We start from the raw sequence: 16,192 nt of genomic DNA on the forward strand, positions 1-16,192 counted from the left end.
CAAAACTGGTTAGTTACTGTTACCATCGAAGTAGTTGTTGTAGCTTATACCAACTCTACTAATGAGGAGCTTCTTGTCGCAACTAACCATTTTTTTCAGTGATTGTTTATAATGACCTACCTCAACCCCTGATATTGATTGCAGATTTTTTCGTGATTATCCATTATATTTTGATAGATAATAATTTCTCCAGGTTTTACATCAATTCCAACCCAGAATAAAATAGTATCTTGGGCTAAGAAAACATACACATACAGGTCTGTTATGTGCCAGTATTCCAAACAACAAACACGTGTATCACTGAACCATCAATTAACCGAATAAAATTTAATCCCTCTTTATCAATGTACTTCACAATTCTGTTCCGCTCTATGATATAATTTTATAAGGCCATGTGACGAGAGGGTCACGTGACCACACCTGATCTTCAATTTCTCTTTCCCAACTTACGTCTGAACGAAATGAGGTATCGCTCTGAAAGTTTGGGAAATGAAAGAGGAGGTAATAAAGTCCATGTCTCTGCTTTGTTCCGGTGGAAATTTTTTTTTTTTTTTTGAAGAAAATACCAGTGGAAGTTTTCTTTCCCAACTTACGTCCACACGGAATAAGACATGGTGTTAAATATTTGGCACGATAAATAGAAGGGATGCAAGAATATGTCTCTGGTCCTAAATAATTAGAATAGTGAAAAAAGTTTTTTTTTTAATTACTATTTTGTAGAAATACCGACCATGCTGTCGTCAAACTCTGCAAGCAATTTGCAATGTTGTCAATGGGCTAGTTATGAGGTTTATATTAATCAAAGTGGAGCAAAACAACAAAAATAGCTCACGAACATTATGCACAAATAATGCAAAAATTAATGTTTGCATTTGAAATGCAAATAAACATATTTGGTCTGACATACATATCAGTCTGGTATCAGCTGTGTCAAAGCAGCACTAGCGCAGCGAGTAGACAACTTCGAACTTCTAGGGGTCTGTGGGTAAAACAGATTGTATGATTACCGTCAGAGAAAGTTAAAAGTCAAACTTCTGCTGTAAAACCTAAATGTGTCCGTGGATAATCATTATTTGCATAAACAAACGTTTTTCTTCCTCCAACTCTTTGCAAGGTCACAAACGATCCTTTAATATTTATTAACATTTCCCGAAAAAAATTTCCGCGTTATTTAAACTTTTATTTTTCAATATGGGTGAAAAAATATTGATCTTAGGGCTGACTCGATCAGCTGTTATACTCATCACATGGCCACTTCACTACCATGGCCCACAGTGGTCTGGAATAGGAATTTACTGTTAATAATCGCCCACAGGTTGTATTTCTTAACCGATTTAAAAGTTTTTTTCTTAGAACTGCTCAGCAATTAATTTTTAAGAGAATTGTGGTTTACTTTTTTAAATTTTTCTCACAGAGCAACAATATATAAACAAATATAGTGACAAAATTGACTTAGCTAAGCTTTGTGAATTTTTATCTTAAGAAAAAATACAGATAAAAACTCATTATCAGCCGGAATTATTGCACATACATTCATAGAACATAATTAATTTTAATAATATTTAACTTACTTATTATAAACAATTTTTATAAACAAATTCTTATTAGTGTTTTTTTATCATGGAAAAAATCATTTATTTCCCGCTAGTTGCTAATATTTTTCATAAGAGTCATAATTTGTAACAAAAAAATTAGCATGAGTTAACAACTATTATTTTTATAAACATTTCTATACACAAATTCTTTATAAACGAGTTTTTCTCATAGCTGAATTGATTTTTCTGAACAAAAGTGATTCACAATTGTCTTTAAAGCCGTTTATATACATTAAGCTTTATCAAACATAAACAATATAGATTGTTTCTAACAATTTAGTTAAACAAGTCTCCTAATCGGCCGTTTCCTCGTAGAAAAAAATGTTTTTTTCTTCAATAATTATTAGAGTGACATTTATTGCGGTGACTAACCAACAAAATTAAATAAAGAATAATTTATATGATTGTTATAAACAATTTTTTAACAAAACTATATTATAAAGAATTTGTTTATAGAAATGTTTATAAAAACAATAGTTGTTAACTCATGCTAATTTTTTTGTTACAAATTATGACTCTTAAGAAAAATATTAGCAACTAGCGTGAAATAAACAATTTTTTATATGATAAAAAAACACCAATAAGAATTTGTTTATAAAAATTGTTTATAATAATTAAGTTAAATAATATTAACATTAATTATGTTCTATGAATGCATGTGTAATAATTCCGGCTGATAGTGAGTTTCTATCTGTATTTTTTCTTGAGATAAAAATTCACAAATCTAAAATGGTCAATTTTGTCACTATATGTGTTTATATATTGTTGCTTTGTGAAAAAAAATTTAAAAAAAGCCAACCACAATTCTCTTAAAAATTAATTGCAGAGAATTTCTAAAAAAAATTGTAATCGGTTAAAAAATACGACCTGTGGGCGATTATGAACAGTAAATTCCTATTCCAGACACTGTGCGGCCATACAGCACCGAATCGCTAGCACATTATAACATTTTCCACTTTCTAATATGTTATAACATTTTGATGACAGAAACCCAACAACCACACCTTCATCAATCTTACTCAAGAGTAAGGTCCATGTCCGTCCTTAATTATCCAAATTACTTGACAGACTCAAAGCACATCCTCCACAAACTCAGTATCAATTGAAATGACGGATGCAACAACTCGACAAGCGCTGGACACCGCGTAGAAGTATTGTCCAGCTGGGAAAATCTATCGATCAAAAAAAGTGGTCGAAACGTAAAATAAAATATACATTCGTATTCAGCTTGACGCGGCCGACAAATTTTTCTTATGAAACTTTTTGATTCGATAATTATTATTTAAGATAAACAATAAAAACTTAGACAATTTTTCGATCAAAAATCGATGTTTTGTAAAACACAACCCGCGATTATTTGGCCGTTTGTTGATCAAAGTGCTTGAAATTTGTATAGTTTATTCTCAATATATAAGTGGTGACTATAAACAACGCACTTTTGTTTAACACGCGAGTATGTTTGCTTTTACTTAATAGCAAATTGATTGCGAACGAAAACCACGTTTTGCCAACTTCGACCAGTGGGACGGTCATCGAAAAAATGCTAGTTGAAGTAACTTATCGCGAGAAAGTTGCTCACTAGACTTTAAAAAAGTTTTTCTGAAAATTTGAGAAAAATGAGGCAAAAATTGTGGTAATGGCAGCGAGTTGAAGTCAACACGCGTTGCCGCTGCACTGCTCCGCTTATCGGCCATTGTTCGGCAAAAGCAACAAAATTCTCCAGCGGCGGCGTGTTTTGACTTCAACTCGCTGCCATTTCTACCATTTTTTAACAAATCTCTTTAAATTTTCAAAAAACCGTTCTCAAGGTCTAGTGAACAACTTTCTCGCGGCAAGTTATTTCAACTAATATTTTTACGATGGATGTCCCACTGGTCGAAGTTGGCAAAACGTGGTTTTCGTTCGGAATCAATTTGCTATTGAATAAAAACAAACATATTCGCGTCTTAAACAAAGTGCGTTATTTATAGTCATTGCTTATATATATATATAGAGAATACACTATACAAAACATCGATTTTTGATCGGAACATTTTCTAAGTTTTTATTGTTTATCTTAAGTAATAATTATCGAATAAAAAAGTTTTATAAGAAAAATTTGTCTGCCGCGCCAAGTTGAATACGAATGTGTATTTTACTTTACGTTTCGACTACTTTTTTTTATCGATAGATTTGCTCGGCTGGAAAATACTTTTATGCGGTTTCGAGCGCTTGTCGGGTTGTTACATCCGTCTCTCCATTAATCCAAAAAGTCAGTCAGCATGATAATTAATTATATGCGACAAGACGCGATAAAGTTCTATTCACAAAACGCCATATTGAAAATGTATGGATTATTTAAGTAAATGACACGTATTCAAACGATCAATAAATAAATAATTATAAATAAAAAACTAAGAATTGAATTCTGGCATTTCCCTGACTTCCCTGACACGTGGCCACCCTGTCTACTGTCTGCGGATTGAACCTAGACAGTATAATGTTGAACCTCGCGGTAGAATATTGGTGATAGATTATCAGGTCAAACATTATATACTAGAAATAAAATGGAGGCACATATGCTGTCGCACAGCGAAAAACACAAAATGGTGGAAGTTGGCGATATGTGAAGTGACAGCTCTGTTTTTCTCATTTGTTTAAGGTTGTTTTCGCGATCCAAAAAACATCAAATGTTCGAAAATTAAGTATCACAGAATATAAGAATATAAATGTAAGAATGGGTGAGTGTGCCATTTCATTTTTAGTGCCTGTACATGAGCTTGATTCGCCGACCATCTGGATTTCCCCAGTCATGTCCTCATTTTAGGACTTGTGTGAGTTGCCCTACAGAATTTTTTATTTGTCCGGGGTTTTTGTCAGAATTTTTCAAACGATGAATTTTTATTTTTCAATCAAAACCTGGCCCTTTTTTGTACAAAAAGTTATCATTTGATGCCATCTAACGATTTCTTCGTCAATTAACAAGATAGAGCAGGGTAAGGTGGCAGCGCCAACCAGTGGGGCAAAGGTGATTTTCCTTATAGCATGGCTATTATTTAACAATTTTAGTTCTACTTTGCTTCAAATAAATCTATTTTATCAGAGAGATAGTGTTACTTACTAAAATCTTGAAAATCGACGTTGCAAAAGAAAAATTATACAGAAATCAGTTTTTACCACGAAACAATGGAAGTTTCGATGACAGAAATATAAAGTTTTTAACTTAATTGACAATACTTACAGTATAAAAATTTGATATTTTGACAGATAAAATAATATCACACAATCTAATTTTATTAATTAGACGTAATTCAAGTCCAAAATAAAATAAATCCCATAAATATGTGAGGCTTGGCCAGGAGGGCAGGCCCGACGAAAACAATATTTACAAGTGCTTAGGTGAAACACGTGTCACAAGTTTTGTCGATAAATGATCGGCAATGTAGAAGAGCAACTTATCTTGTGGGCTACATGGAAGAAACATGGACATAGGAAACAAGGGACTAGGCATGCAATTGCGGGGGTGATGCAATGAGAGGGGAGGTCCGCCACCTTTTGATGCCCCGCGACAAACATGGCAGCGCCCACATGTTTATATTTTCATGCACAGTTTGTCGGCAAAAATGCTCGTGCGCATAATCAAATGGCACATCGTAAGATGGCGGCTCTCCCCACTCATGGAATTCTCCCCCCTCCCGTGGATAACACCCCGCTCGGCCAAGTTAGGATGGCATGCCTTAGTCCCGTGTTTCCTATGTCCACGGGAAGAAACTATTAAATATTATTATTATTAATCCGGTCGATATGCAGTTTTCTTGTATCGGCACAGTAGAAACATTGCGTAAAGTCTGCTTCTAGTAGAATGTCAACGAAAAAGAGGTTAAAATCCAGCTATCTCTATTTTTATTCAGAATAACTTATTCTTCTTGTTGGATATCCTGGAAGGTAATGTTTCCAGGACATAAAATACCACAGTAGCAAACCATCATATTTTCTTAACTTTAAATGTTTTGATTTTCATAAAAAGCTACAGACGGCTTTGCCCTTAGGTGAGGGGCAAAGCCGACGAAATAAAGCATGTCAGAAATAATTAAATTCCCAAATCATTGTGTTTTTCATGTGATTAATACTTATAGAAATATGATATACAATAATGTAGAACTCGAAATGAGAAAAAATGGATCAATTCAACATCTTATTAACTTTAGAAAAATCATTAATTGTTGACTGGTTGACGCTGCCCCCCTCCTTACCTTACTATTTAAACATATATACGAAAAATATATATGTAAACATTTGTGATATTGATTAGAATGCATCAGGGATCAAAAATAAAAATATAAGATGATATTAAGGACTGACAAAATTTAATAAAACATTTAATTTGAAAAATGTTTGAAAATTCTCTTTTTTTAAACATTTATGTGTTACTTTGTCCGCATTTTTCAAAGATTTTTGTTCTACTTTTCGAATATCAATTATGGTCACCATAGCTTAGAACTTGTATACAACCCGGCAGCTCGTACATATAACACCGTTAAATATCAGTTGATTATAGGTTTTATGTTGCATTTAAGTTTTAAATGCATATTTTATATTTTTATATTTAAAATGAAACTATTTATTTATCGTTGAAATGATTTTTCAGTCTTTCGTCCTACACCTATTTTTTATCCCTATTCTTCAACTCTTCTCTCATCATCCCCTTACCTTAATTTGAGCCATTCTCTTTTACCCTTTCTATACTGCCCTTAAATCCTCCTTTACATCTCTGATTTCCTTAATCAACATTTCAATCCCTAGTACTTCTGGTTCCTTCACTGGTTTCTGTTCCCCTTTCCTCTACTCTTTTCCCTCCTTCCTTAGCTGATACCCAAAATCACGTTTTCTCTCTTGTTAACCGATGACCTCATCATCCTATTGTCCTTCTTTGCACTCTTTAGGTTTAGACAATAGCTAGATCGATTTTTTTATCATAACTGATTCCCAATTGTCTCTAAAGGCATTTCTAAACTTCAAGCTTTATCATACACAAGTAATACGTATTGCTGATTCAGTTTGTATAAAAAAGTCCCAATCGGCCATTTCCTTGTCAATTCTCGGAACGCAGTAAATACGGACTGATTAAATCCAAGTTCCAGTGTACCTTACACGTGATAATTAAGTAACGGAACGGATCAAAGATTAAATTAGACGATTGTTATAAACATTTTAATTTTTTTAAACTTAGATTTATCATGTCTACTGTTCCAAATATAAAAGCTGGTTTTCACCAAAATTATCCGAAAAAAGTTAATAATTTGCATAATTGTTGATAATAATTTTCTATAAATAAATATCCTAGTCTGTCTTTTTGTTGTAGAAAATAAATTCTTTTTTCTTTTATTAAAAGTGAAAATAGTATCGAGAGAGGGAAATAGGCGCTTTTATCAAGGGCGATGTTTGTAGAACGACAACGAGTCATAGGGTGAGGGCGCCATACGCGCTCCGAAATCAAAAACTAGTTCTGCAAACATCGCACGAGACAAAAAACGCCATTCTCCAGTGATGCATACGATATTTTCTGCAATACCGTATACAGGCTACAAAAAAATTGATATCTTCGTAACAACAATTTTTTCTCTTTTAGAGGGGCTCCAAAAACGGAGATTTGATGAAAACGGATGAAGCCATATTTTACATCAAACTAATTCATTCTCATTTCGGTAGAAAATTTAATGAACTAATGGGGATGTTGCATGAAACAAGATATACATATTTTTAAAAACTTGAAGCAGTGAATAAAGTTATCGAAAAAAGAATTTTTTTGGTTTCTAATACTTAAAGAAAAAATTTCTAGTTTACGTCTATTTGGTCACATTTGAACAGATGTGACGTCACTAAGGTATACAACTCAGCACCAATGAGACCACTTTAGCCGCAATTTTACTTTTTAAAATTTTTACCAATCAGGACGGGCGGCCATCGCGGCTTTCTACTTGACAGCTGATCCAGCTGATTATCAAGTTAACTCATGATCCAACAAACCATGGTCCCGCCAATTCGATGCTCAAATACGTTCGACTTGGAGTGACCCGACACTCTCCAGCATACTCGCCGCATTGGCGCGAAGGAAAGGGGAAGCAAACTGCCAACGCCGCTCGAACTCGATCCAAGATGTCAGAACGGTCGGGCGGCCTAAGGTGCCACCTCTCATTCATTGAATTTTTTACTTGCGCTTGGCGGGACCATGCTTTGTTGGATCATGAAGTTAACCTATCAATGTCTAAAAACGCTAAAAGCAAGAAATCGAAAATAAAAGCCGAATCAAGCGAGGTAAATGCTATAAACAAAGAATGAATTTGGAAATCAGCGAATTCCCTAAAGAATGTAGATTAGTAGCGAAGAAGTGTTTTGGAGCTGTGTGTGATTCTAAGGAGGATAGAGAATCGAATTAAATTTGTATTTCTTTACCGCAAAACATACAAACACGTCGGCAATGGGCAGAAGCTATTTGGGCAGACTATTTCAATTATTTTCTTCGTATTTATTATTCATTATTATTTATTAATAATACATGAAAGCCATTTAGAGACATTTAAACTTTGAAATTCATGTTTAGAAACCATTTTTACTTAATTTTTTTATTTTTCATAATTTAGATTGTTTGAATTTTCCCGCTAAAAATTACGTCTCAACGATATACCCAGTCTACGCGTCTGGCGAAAAATGCCGCTAACGGGAGTAATATTCAAACTTTATAAGTAAAAAAAACACGAGTCTTATTCAATACAAAATTCTTCCTTCTTGGAATAAAATGATGAGTTACTAAAGAATCAAAATATCATTTTATCTCATTGCATGCAACATCCCCATTGCTACATCTTCTAATTTTATTTGTTAAAAATTCAAACTTAACTGATATTTTTTATCGTGATTTTTGAAATTAACATTAGATTTTATGAATATTAGGTATGTTAGTTTGAAGTAGAATATGTATGAAATAAAACATTCTTCAATGATATCTTGAACATTTACCTCCTGTTTTTACGCCTCCAGAGAGAATCAGGATCGTACAACTGCTTTGTATCTATGCTCATGCCTCCATTGACTGTTTTGGAACTTTTTAATTGTTTTTGTTCATCCACTGTCCTCTGAGTTGGAGTTTGAGCTCGAAAGCTTAAACTACTTGCTTCGCTACCACAATCAGAACCTTAAAAATGTTCCAAGATATTTTAGATACATTTAAAATAGTAAATTTTAAACGTAATATCAGAGTAATGTTAATTTGAGGAACTTTACAATACCTGCCCTCTTCACCATTGGATGTAGGTTTGCACATGAACTGCTCTGAAGATTATTTATAAGTTCGGAAAGGTACTTATAGTAGAGCTGAGACGATAAAAACGCAGGTAAGTAGTTCTAAAATATCAGACACAATAATCAGTATTTAGACCAACTTTAATTAATCATCATTAAATTATTATTTGATTAATATACATTTTATTAGAAAAAATACCTTTTTTAAAAAGTTGTAAACGAGTTTACTAGGATAATCAAAACAATCAGGTTGTGGTCCTTTTCCATCTTCACGACAAATATTCTGCTCAACATGAAAACGAATCTTGTTGGCGAATCCAAGCGGCATTGTTGCTTGTAAACTAAAATATCTGAAAATATATCAAATTAATTTCAAGTTGAAAGTCAAAATGTTTGTCTTTTACAGAAGATATGACTTCTGCTTATACATATATCTTCATAAATGATTAATACATCTTTATGCAATAAGTTCTTACTTTTCATAAATAATCACAGCATCCGTTTGCGCTTCGCACGGATCGGCCGAAGCTCCTTTTTCTATTAAATTTTGCTTGTAATTCATGACTGACATCCAAAAATCGAGGAGGTTTCGTTTGTTTTCTATCTCCATAAACTATAAAAAGATTTGGAAAATTAATAATTGATATCAATCATGATGCGCGAGAAATATATTTTGTTGCTAGTCAAGTTTTTCAATACAAATATTGAAGTATGATCTTAAAAATGCAAGAAAAAAATCTACAAAAAAAAATACTATGTACTTATTAAATAAAAAACATCAATTTTCAAATCTGGTAAATTTTGAATTTTATAACTATTCAAATCGGAACTATACATTGAAGCAAAACTTTTCTGCATTTGATGAATCTGAATTAAAATTGAGACATTTAAAATTTGTCAGTTTTAAATTCAATATAATAATGTTTAATATCTGTATATTATAATATATTAAACATAGTGCATGATAATAATGTATGATTTATTACTCATTTAAAAACGTAAGTTTTATTCTAAGGGCTTTAAAATCAGGTACTGTTTAAAAATAAAACATTTGAAATTTAAAAAAAATGTAAGCAGTAGTCTTTAATTAAACATTAAATAAATTTGAAGTCGAAACCTTTGTTTTCAAGATATTGATGTTGGAAAAACTTACTTTATACATTTGGAATTGATAAATTAGACATTCTTGCGTAAAAATTCGAAATAATTAAGTGAATTGGCTATAGCCATGAAAAGTTTCTTTGTTGCATTACGAACAAATGTATTTTAAACATCATTAAGTTTTTCACCATTGGGCAAGTCGATTGAAAATTTTCAAATTTTTTATTTTTTCTATATGAAAACTTATTTTGTACATTTTTGTTACATGTAATGGAAGTTAATAGCTTTACATGGAAAAAGTAAGTAAAGTAAGAAAAGTAAGTTACTAAAAAAGTTTTTTTTTAATTTATGGTGCTCTTTTATCGAAGTAAATAACCTGAGACGGAAAAGAAAGAAAATTTTTGTTTCTTAAAATATATTTCCAGAAATGACAAAATATAGAATTTCGCTAATTTGTACCTAAAGTTTTAAAAAAAGTTTGAATTCAATTTTGTTCTGATGCTCTTTTCAATAACATAAAGAAACACGACCATACTTTTAAATTTTAAACAAATTTATTTTTTTATTTTTTACGGATCCTATGTAAACGGATGTTTACGGATCTTGTGTAAAAATGGACCTTGTTTCAAGATTCGTAAAAATAGGTTCAATTTTTTGTTTTAAACATAAAAATATGTACGTGTTTCTTTAGTTTTTTGAAAAGGGCATACAAAAATTGAATAAACAGTTTTTATGTAACGTTAGATACATATTAACAAAAATGCATATTTCCTTATTTATTAAATATTATATTTCGAGGAAAAAATTTTCTTTTTTCTATATAAGCTTACTTACTTGCACAACCTTTACCCAAAAAATTGTCCATATGTGTTGAGTTTTTTCGGCCCACGATTATATACAATTTACCAAATGTCTAAAGGACTTTGAGGAAGCAAATTTTCACATTAAGATTTGACGAATCAAAATTTATTTCGGTACATCTTAAGGTATGAAATTCAGGTCTCAGAAGAAACATTTATTTTTTATTTCAAGAATCGAAATAATATTATCAATAATTTCTTATGAAAGAATACAATTTTTTTGAGAGAAAAATTTCGAAATTACGAAAAAAAATTATTTTAACTGTCGCTTCTTAGCATTTTAAAAAAATTAATTGGATTTTAATCAATCCTGGTTTAATTATTCGGGCAAAATATTTTCGACAACTCTTCTGTTTCTAATTTCTAAAATAAGTGTATAATCTGCAAATACATTTATTTGTTATAAAAAAATTTACTCTCAAAATTCGAAACAGCAAAGTTGTAAAAAGTGTTTTCTCCTAAAAAATAAGTCATCAATTATTGAAATTGAATTCAGAGGTCTGATTTCTGGCACTACTGCTTAAATAACAGGAATTCATATGCCAAATTGCTAAAAGTAATGCAGCTACAAAGGCACATTGTCAAAATTATGTTTCTTCAAAGTTTTATTTCAAAAGAAAGGAGCAGTTTCATTACGTTTCTTTTCGTTCTTTTCTATATAAAATATGATTACTACACAAGTTTGACAGTATATCTTCGAAGCCTCATTATCTTTAGAAAAATGTTTATACTGAGCTTAGCTTTTAGCCAAATAATTTTTAATTGATCGAAATAATTGGCAAATATCCAAAAATGCCCCTTAATTTCGTTTCAATCCTTGCTTAAAAATGGAACCATGTAAGAACTAGGCATTCAAAATTGAATAGTTTAAAATTGGTCTACGTTTCCAATTGAATATTTTAAACTCTATAGCTTGCATATTAAATGTTTTTAAATTACTTAAAAATTTCAAATTGTAATCATAGCAATCTTGTTTCATATTTGTAGACAAATTTTTTCGGCAAATACGCTACCTCCATGAAGTAAAAAAAAGCGGTTTCGTTGTACATTATGTCAGCTAATTGTACATTCCCACTGGTCAAAACATCAATCTGATGCTTGCAATGATAGTCGCTCTTTAAAAACACGTTCAAATACCTACATCAAAAACACAAATTACCTCTTCTATTCAAAATTCCAGTAACTCATAAATAAAGAGAAAGCTTACTCGTCTTCTAAAATTTTATAAATCATTTTCTGAACCAAGGATAAGCATCTCAACAAAGGTTCTGCGTTTTTGCACGAAAGGATTTCTTTCATTTCGGCTTTCAATTCCTCCGAAATCAAATTCGGTCCCAGGACATCCTTAGCGACGTATTTTTTGTAAATTCTTAGAGCATCTTGTATTACAGTAGAAGCACGACGACAGTCATTCTGAAAGGTACAATTCGATCCAGCTGCCTCATTGTCAATTATCACGCGATTATTCTTTGGCAGACCTGCATTTGATTTTACGTCAGTATTGTGTACAATTTTGTCTAAAACTAATTCTTGGTTGTCACCATTTTCCACAGAATCAACGCTGATATCACAATAAAAATGATGGTCGTTGCCTGTGCCAGAGAAACTGTTAAAATCGCTCCTCATATCATCCAAGTGATCATTGTGATTTTTGAGAGATTCTGTTTCTGAGCAGGCTCCACAGAGACACTCAACTTCGAGCCAAAATTTGATGAGACTCACACAACCCCTCGAGTCCAAAAATTGAATAAAGTATCCTAGGGCGCTTTTATCAGAGAGAATTTCGGGAAGAGTTTTAGAGAGACTAGACCGGAAGGAAGAAATTTCTGTCGACTCTTCGTCGAACTGATCATATTCCTCTGCCTCCTCAAGGCTACCCAGCGAGCTTGATTGGGCCAGTGGGTATGAATCATTTTGCAAGTTTCCTGTACTCTTCGACTTCAAAGGAGTCTCCTGCAATGATCTGGACCTATATTTTTCTCCTGAAATAAGCAGAAAAATTATTCCGTTTATAGTTTTTTTTCTTCTTCATCATCTTGTTTAAATAATGAGATGAAACGGCTGAAATTGCGCATTAGTGACGAGATAGGCTTTTAATTATGTGAAAATACAGTACCTAACAGATTTTCGCTTAGATAATAAATAATGTTGTGCTAACATGTAAGTACTACTCTCGGTTGGAACAGAATAAAAATGCAAAAAAAACATTACCTTTGGAATCAGTGGTGTATTTAAGAAATTTATAATGTATGGACCAATGAATAACGATAGACATATCAGGATTTGGAAGTGGATTTTTTAAATTATCAATATTGATATAAAACAGTTTATTAGGTTTTAATGAACCTTAGAGGTATTTCAGATAAAATTATTCGGTTTTGCAAAACATGATAAACGAAGTAACTGTCCGATCCAAATATCAATTACTCTCAGAAATATCTCCAGGTCACTTTTAAAAAAATTTTTAGAGGTATTTTTTAAACAATTACATATTAAAGTGTTCTGCAACTTTTATAAACAAATACCTCTAGGGAACTTTTCTTATTTTCGAAGAAAACTACTTACACGAATAAATTGTCTATAACATTTCGCAGCTTCTTTCGACCATTTTTAAATCTTCAGAAACATACGATGAATAAACAAAGATATATAAACATACGATGAAAAGCAAGTGATGAGAGGAGGAGGGGTTGCCAAAAACTGATGCCAGTGCCAAACACAACTACTCTTACCCTATTTTAAAATCAACATTTTTATTATTGTGACCGAATCAATTCAAATTATACGGCAGTACAACTTCAAAAGACAGTCATTCGCCTCTTAAATCGAAGGAAATAAGAGGACACGTATTTCACCATTTAGAAAAAAAAATCATTTACGTCAGTCATGAGTATTTAAAATTTTAGAGTTGTTTCCAAAAAATAAAAGTTTTTTTCTTTAAACTTTATAAATTTTCACCTACTTCAGATATTTATGTTTTTGTTCCTGCCTCTGGTGAGGTGAAAAATCCCCTTTCAAAATCCGCCAGCAAATAGTTAGAAATTAACAAAAAATTGGCAATTTTTCTGAAAACATTAATTTTTTCACGAAAAACTAATATTCGAGATATATCGTTCGCGAGAAAATTTTAATTTTTCGAGAAAGAAATTCTCATGCTTCAATTTTCAAAACATAATATTGGATTTTATGGAAAAATTCATTTTTTTATTTTATATCATTTTTTTTTAATTCTTGTTTATATAAAGAAGACATTCTGTAAGTTTTGTGCAAGTCAAAAAAATTCTCTTGATGATATAAACAGTTTAGCTCACATTAAACTTACAATATTTTTTTAAAATTTAAATAATAATTCATCAAAATAATTAGTAGACAATAAAGACGGGGGTTTTGAGAAAATAGGGTTGAATGAATTTAAAGTCGACGATGTCAGGTATAAGAAAAAAATGATAAAAAGATGATGAAAAAAAATTTATTTATGGAGTTGATTAAGTCATTTAATCATTAGTGTAAATATTGGCAGATAAGGCAGATAAAAAGACTGACCTTTTATCTTTGAGCCCAAATTTGCGAAATACCGTATTGAAATCGTGATTAAACGTATTGCATTCTGGATTATGCTAAAATTAAAACAGAATTTCTAAATATGATCCTGTCATGAATTATGCAACTGAAAATTGTAAATATAAAAATACCAATTACGAATTAAGGTTATAAATGAGTGTAAACAAGTTTTAAAACCAAATTGTACTTATTACGAAAAAAACCTGAAAGCCTAAACATATTAATACTTTTAAATACATTACTTTTTAGAATGAAAATATTTTGTCTTATTATTTGATAAATTTTTTTTTTTAATAATAATTACAAACACTACATAATAATAATATATACGACACGAATTAAAGATCTTAACCAGTTGAAGTAGATGAGTGTAAATAAGTAAACTCTTTGTGGGACACAAAGTTTCTATTTATATTACAAACAATTTAAGCCTAAGAAAAGGTAAATGTCGGCACAATCCTATTTGTAGTTAATATAAATGTCAGGCATGGCATGATATTATGCATATATATTTTTTTTCGCAGGTATTTCTATGTGTGTTGACGTCCCAAAGAGAGGTTATGTTTCAAATTTAGGACAATCTTTTTTCAGGAGTAAAAATCTTCAATAGGAGTATTTAGACATAATAAATTTATTTTATAATTACCAGATTTTCTAAAGAATTGTAACATTGTGTACGACAGCACGAAACATGATAGATATCACGATCTTTAAAGCAACTTAAAGACTAAATTCCAAATCGATTTTGCAAAGGTTTTTGGGTACCAAAATATTAGAATACACTTTTATTATAACTAATTATAAGTTTAGAGGGAAACACAGAGATTCATATGTAAATCAAAGGTTGTCAATAATAAAATTATCACCGACCGAACCGAACACACTGAAATGTGTATTGTGTCATACGGCGTAGTGTGTGTATACTAACAGCCTGCACAGCAATGTGATCCCAGTTCTGAAACGAAATGTGGTCCAATACTATGACAGGGCTATCTCCGTGCGAATATAGTAGGAGACGGTATAAATGACTGAGTTGCGCGCGCAACCCATTTCTCCTCTTCTGAATTTGAAAACTCGAACGTGCACGATTGCCGGTCGGAACACTTCGGTGGTTTCTATTTATATCTCTATCTGCTTTGAAATAAAATTATGAGATTGGGATTTTAATATTTCCAGATTTCGTTGCTGGCGATTCTCATGATTTGAATACTTCGCGCGCCTCTTTATATGCGCATATTTTGAGGTTACGTTATTTCAAGCATAAAATATAAATGATATAAATATTAATACTATTATGCATAAAAATATATACATATATTATTAATCATAATATTATCATTGCGTTATATTATAATAGTCTTATTTATATCTTGCTCCGCAATTAAAAGAAATTAAAGAAATTGGCTCCACTAATCGGTGGAATAAATGTCTAAACTTTGATAATCCATGGTTCAAAGATCGATTTTTCGTTTTAGTATTTTCAAAATGGTGTCTTAATGGCAAAATTTTTGTGAAAACATTCATGATTTTTTTTACAATAAACGATGCGCTTTTCGGAAAAATCATCAGGAATAAAAAGTTCTTGTAATCAGCCAAGGAATACGCTTGAATTTTTTCGAAGTGTTTTGAGCAAAATTTTGGATTTTGCATATGAACAATTTTTGAAAAATTCAAAATTTTGCTCAAAACGCCTTGAAAATTGCAACAAACTCCGAATCGGAATGGGATTCCGATGAAAATGATGAACGTATCATCATACATAATCCAGATTACTCTGGCTCTGATGGAGATGATTCA

At 31.4% G+C, this 16,192-nt stretch overlaps 1 protein-coding gene across 1 annotated transcript in view; it reads right to left on the reverse strand.

The window, feature by feature from the left end:
• The window catches only part of LOC117178768 (A-kinase anchor protein 10, mitochondrial), a 21,972-nt gene extending 6,638 nt beyond the window's left edge, over window positions 1-15,334 (reverse strand). The window contains exons 1-7 of the mRNA XM_033370227.1: window positions 15,042-15,334; window positions 12,042-12,816; window positions 11,848-11,971; window positions 9,350-9,486; window positions 9,073-9,223; window positions 8,861-8,975; window positions 8,592-8,766 (exon numbers count right to left, since the gene is read on the reverse strand). Coding sequence (XP_033226118.1) covers window positions 8,592-8,766; window positions 8,861-8,975; window positions 9,073-9,223; window positions 9,350-9,486; window positions 11,848-11,971; window positions 12,042-12,816; window positions 15,042-15,066 — 1,502 coding nt within the window. The 5' untranslated portion in view covers window positions 15,067-15,334. The remainder of the gene's footprint in view (window positions 1-8,591; window positions 8,767-8,860; window positions 8,976-9,072; window positions 9,224-9,349; window positions 9,487-11,847; window positions 11,972-12,041; window positions 12,817-15,041) is intronic.
• Window positions 15,335-16,192: the final 858 nt, after the last annotated feature.

Source organism: Belonocnema kinseyi, chromosome 8 (genome assembly GCF_010883055.1).
Source record: "Belonocnema kinseyi isolate 2016_QV_RU_SX_M_011 chromosome 8, B_treatae_v1, whole genome shotgun sequence".
Lineage (NCBI taxonomy): Eukaryota > Metazoa > Arthropoda > Insecta > Hymenoptera > Cynipidae > Belonocnema > Belonocnema kinseyi.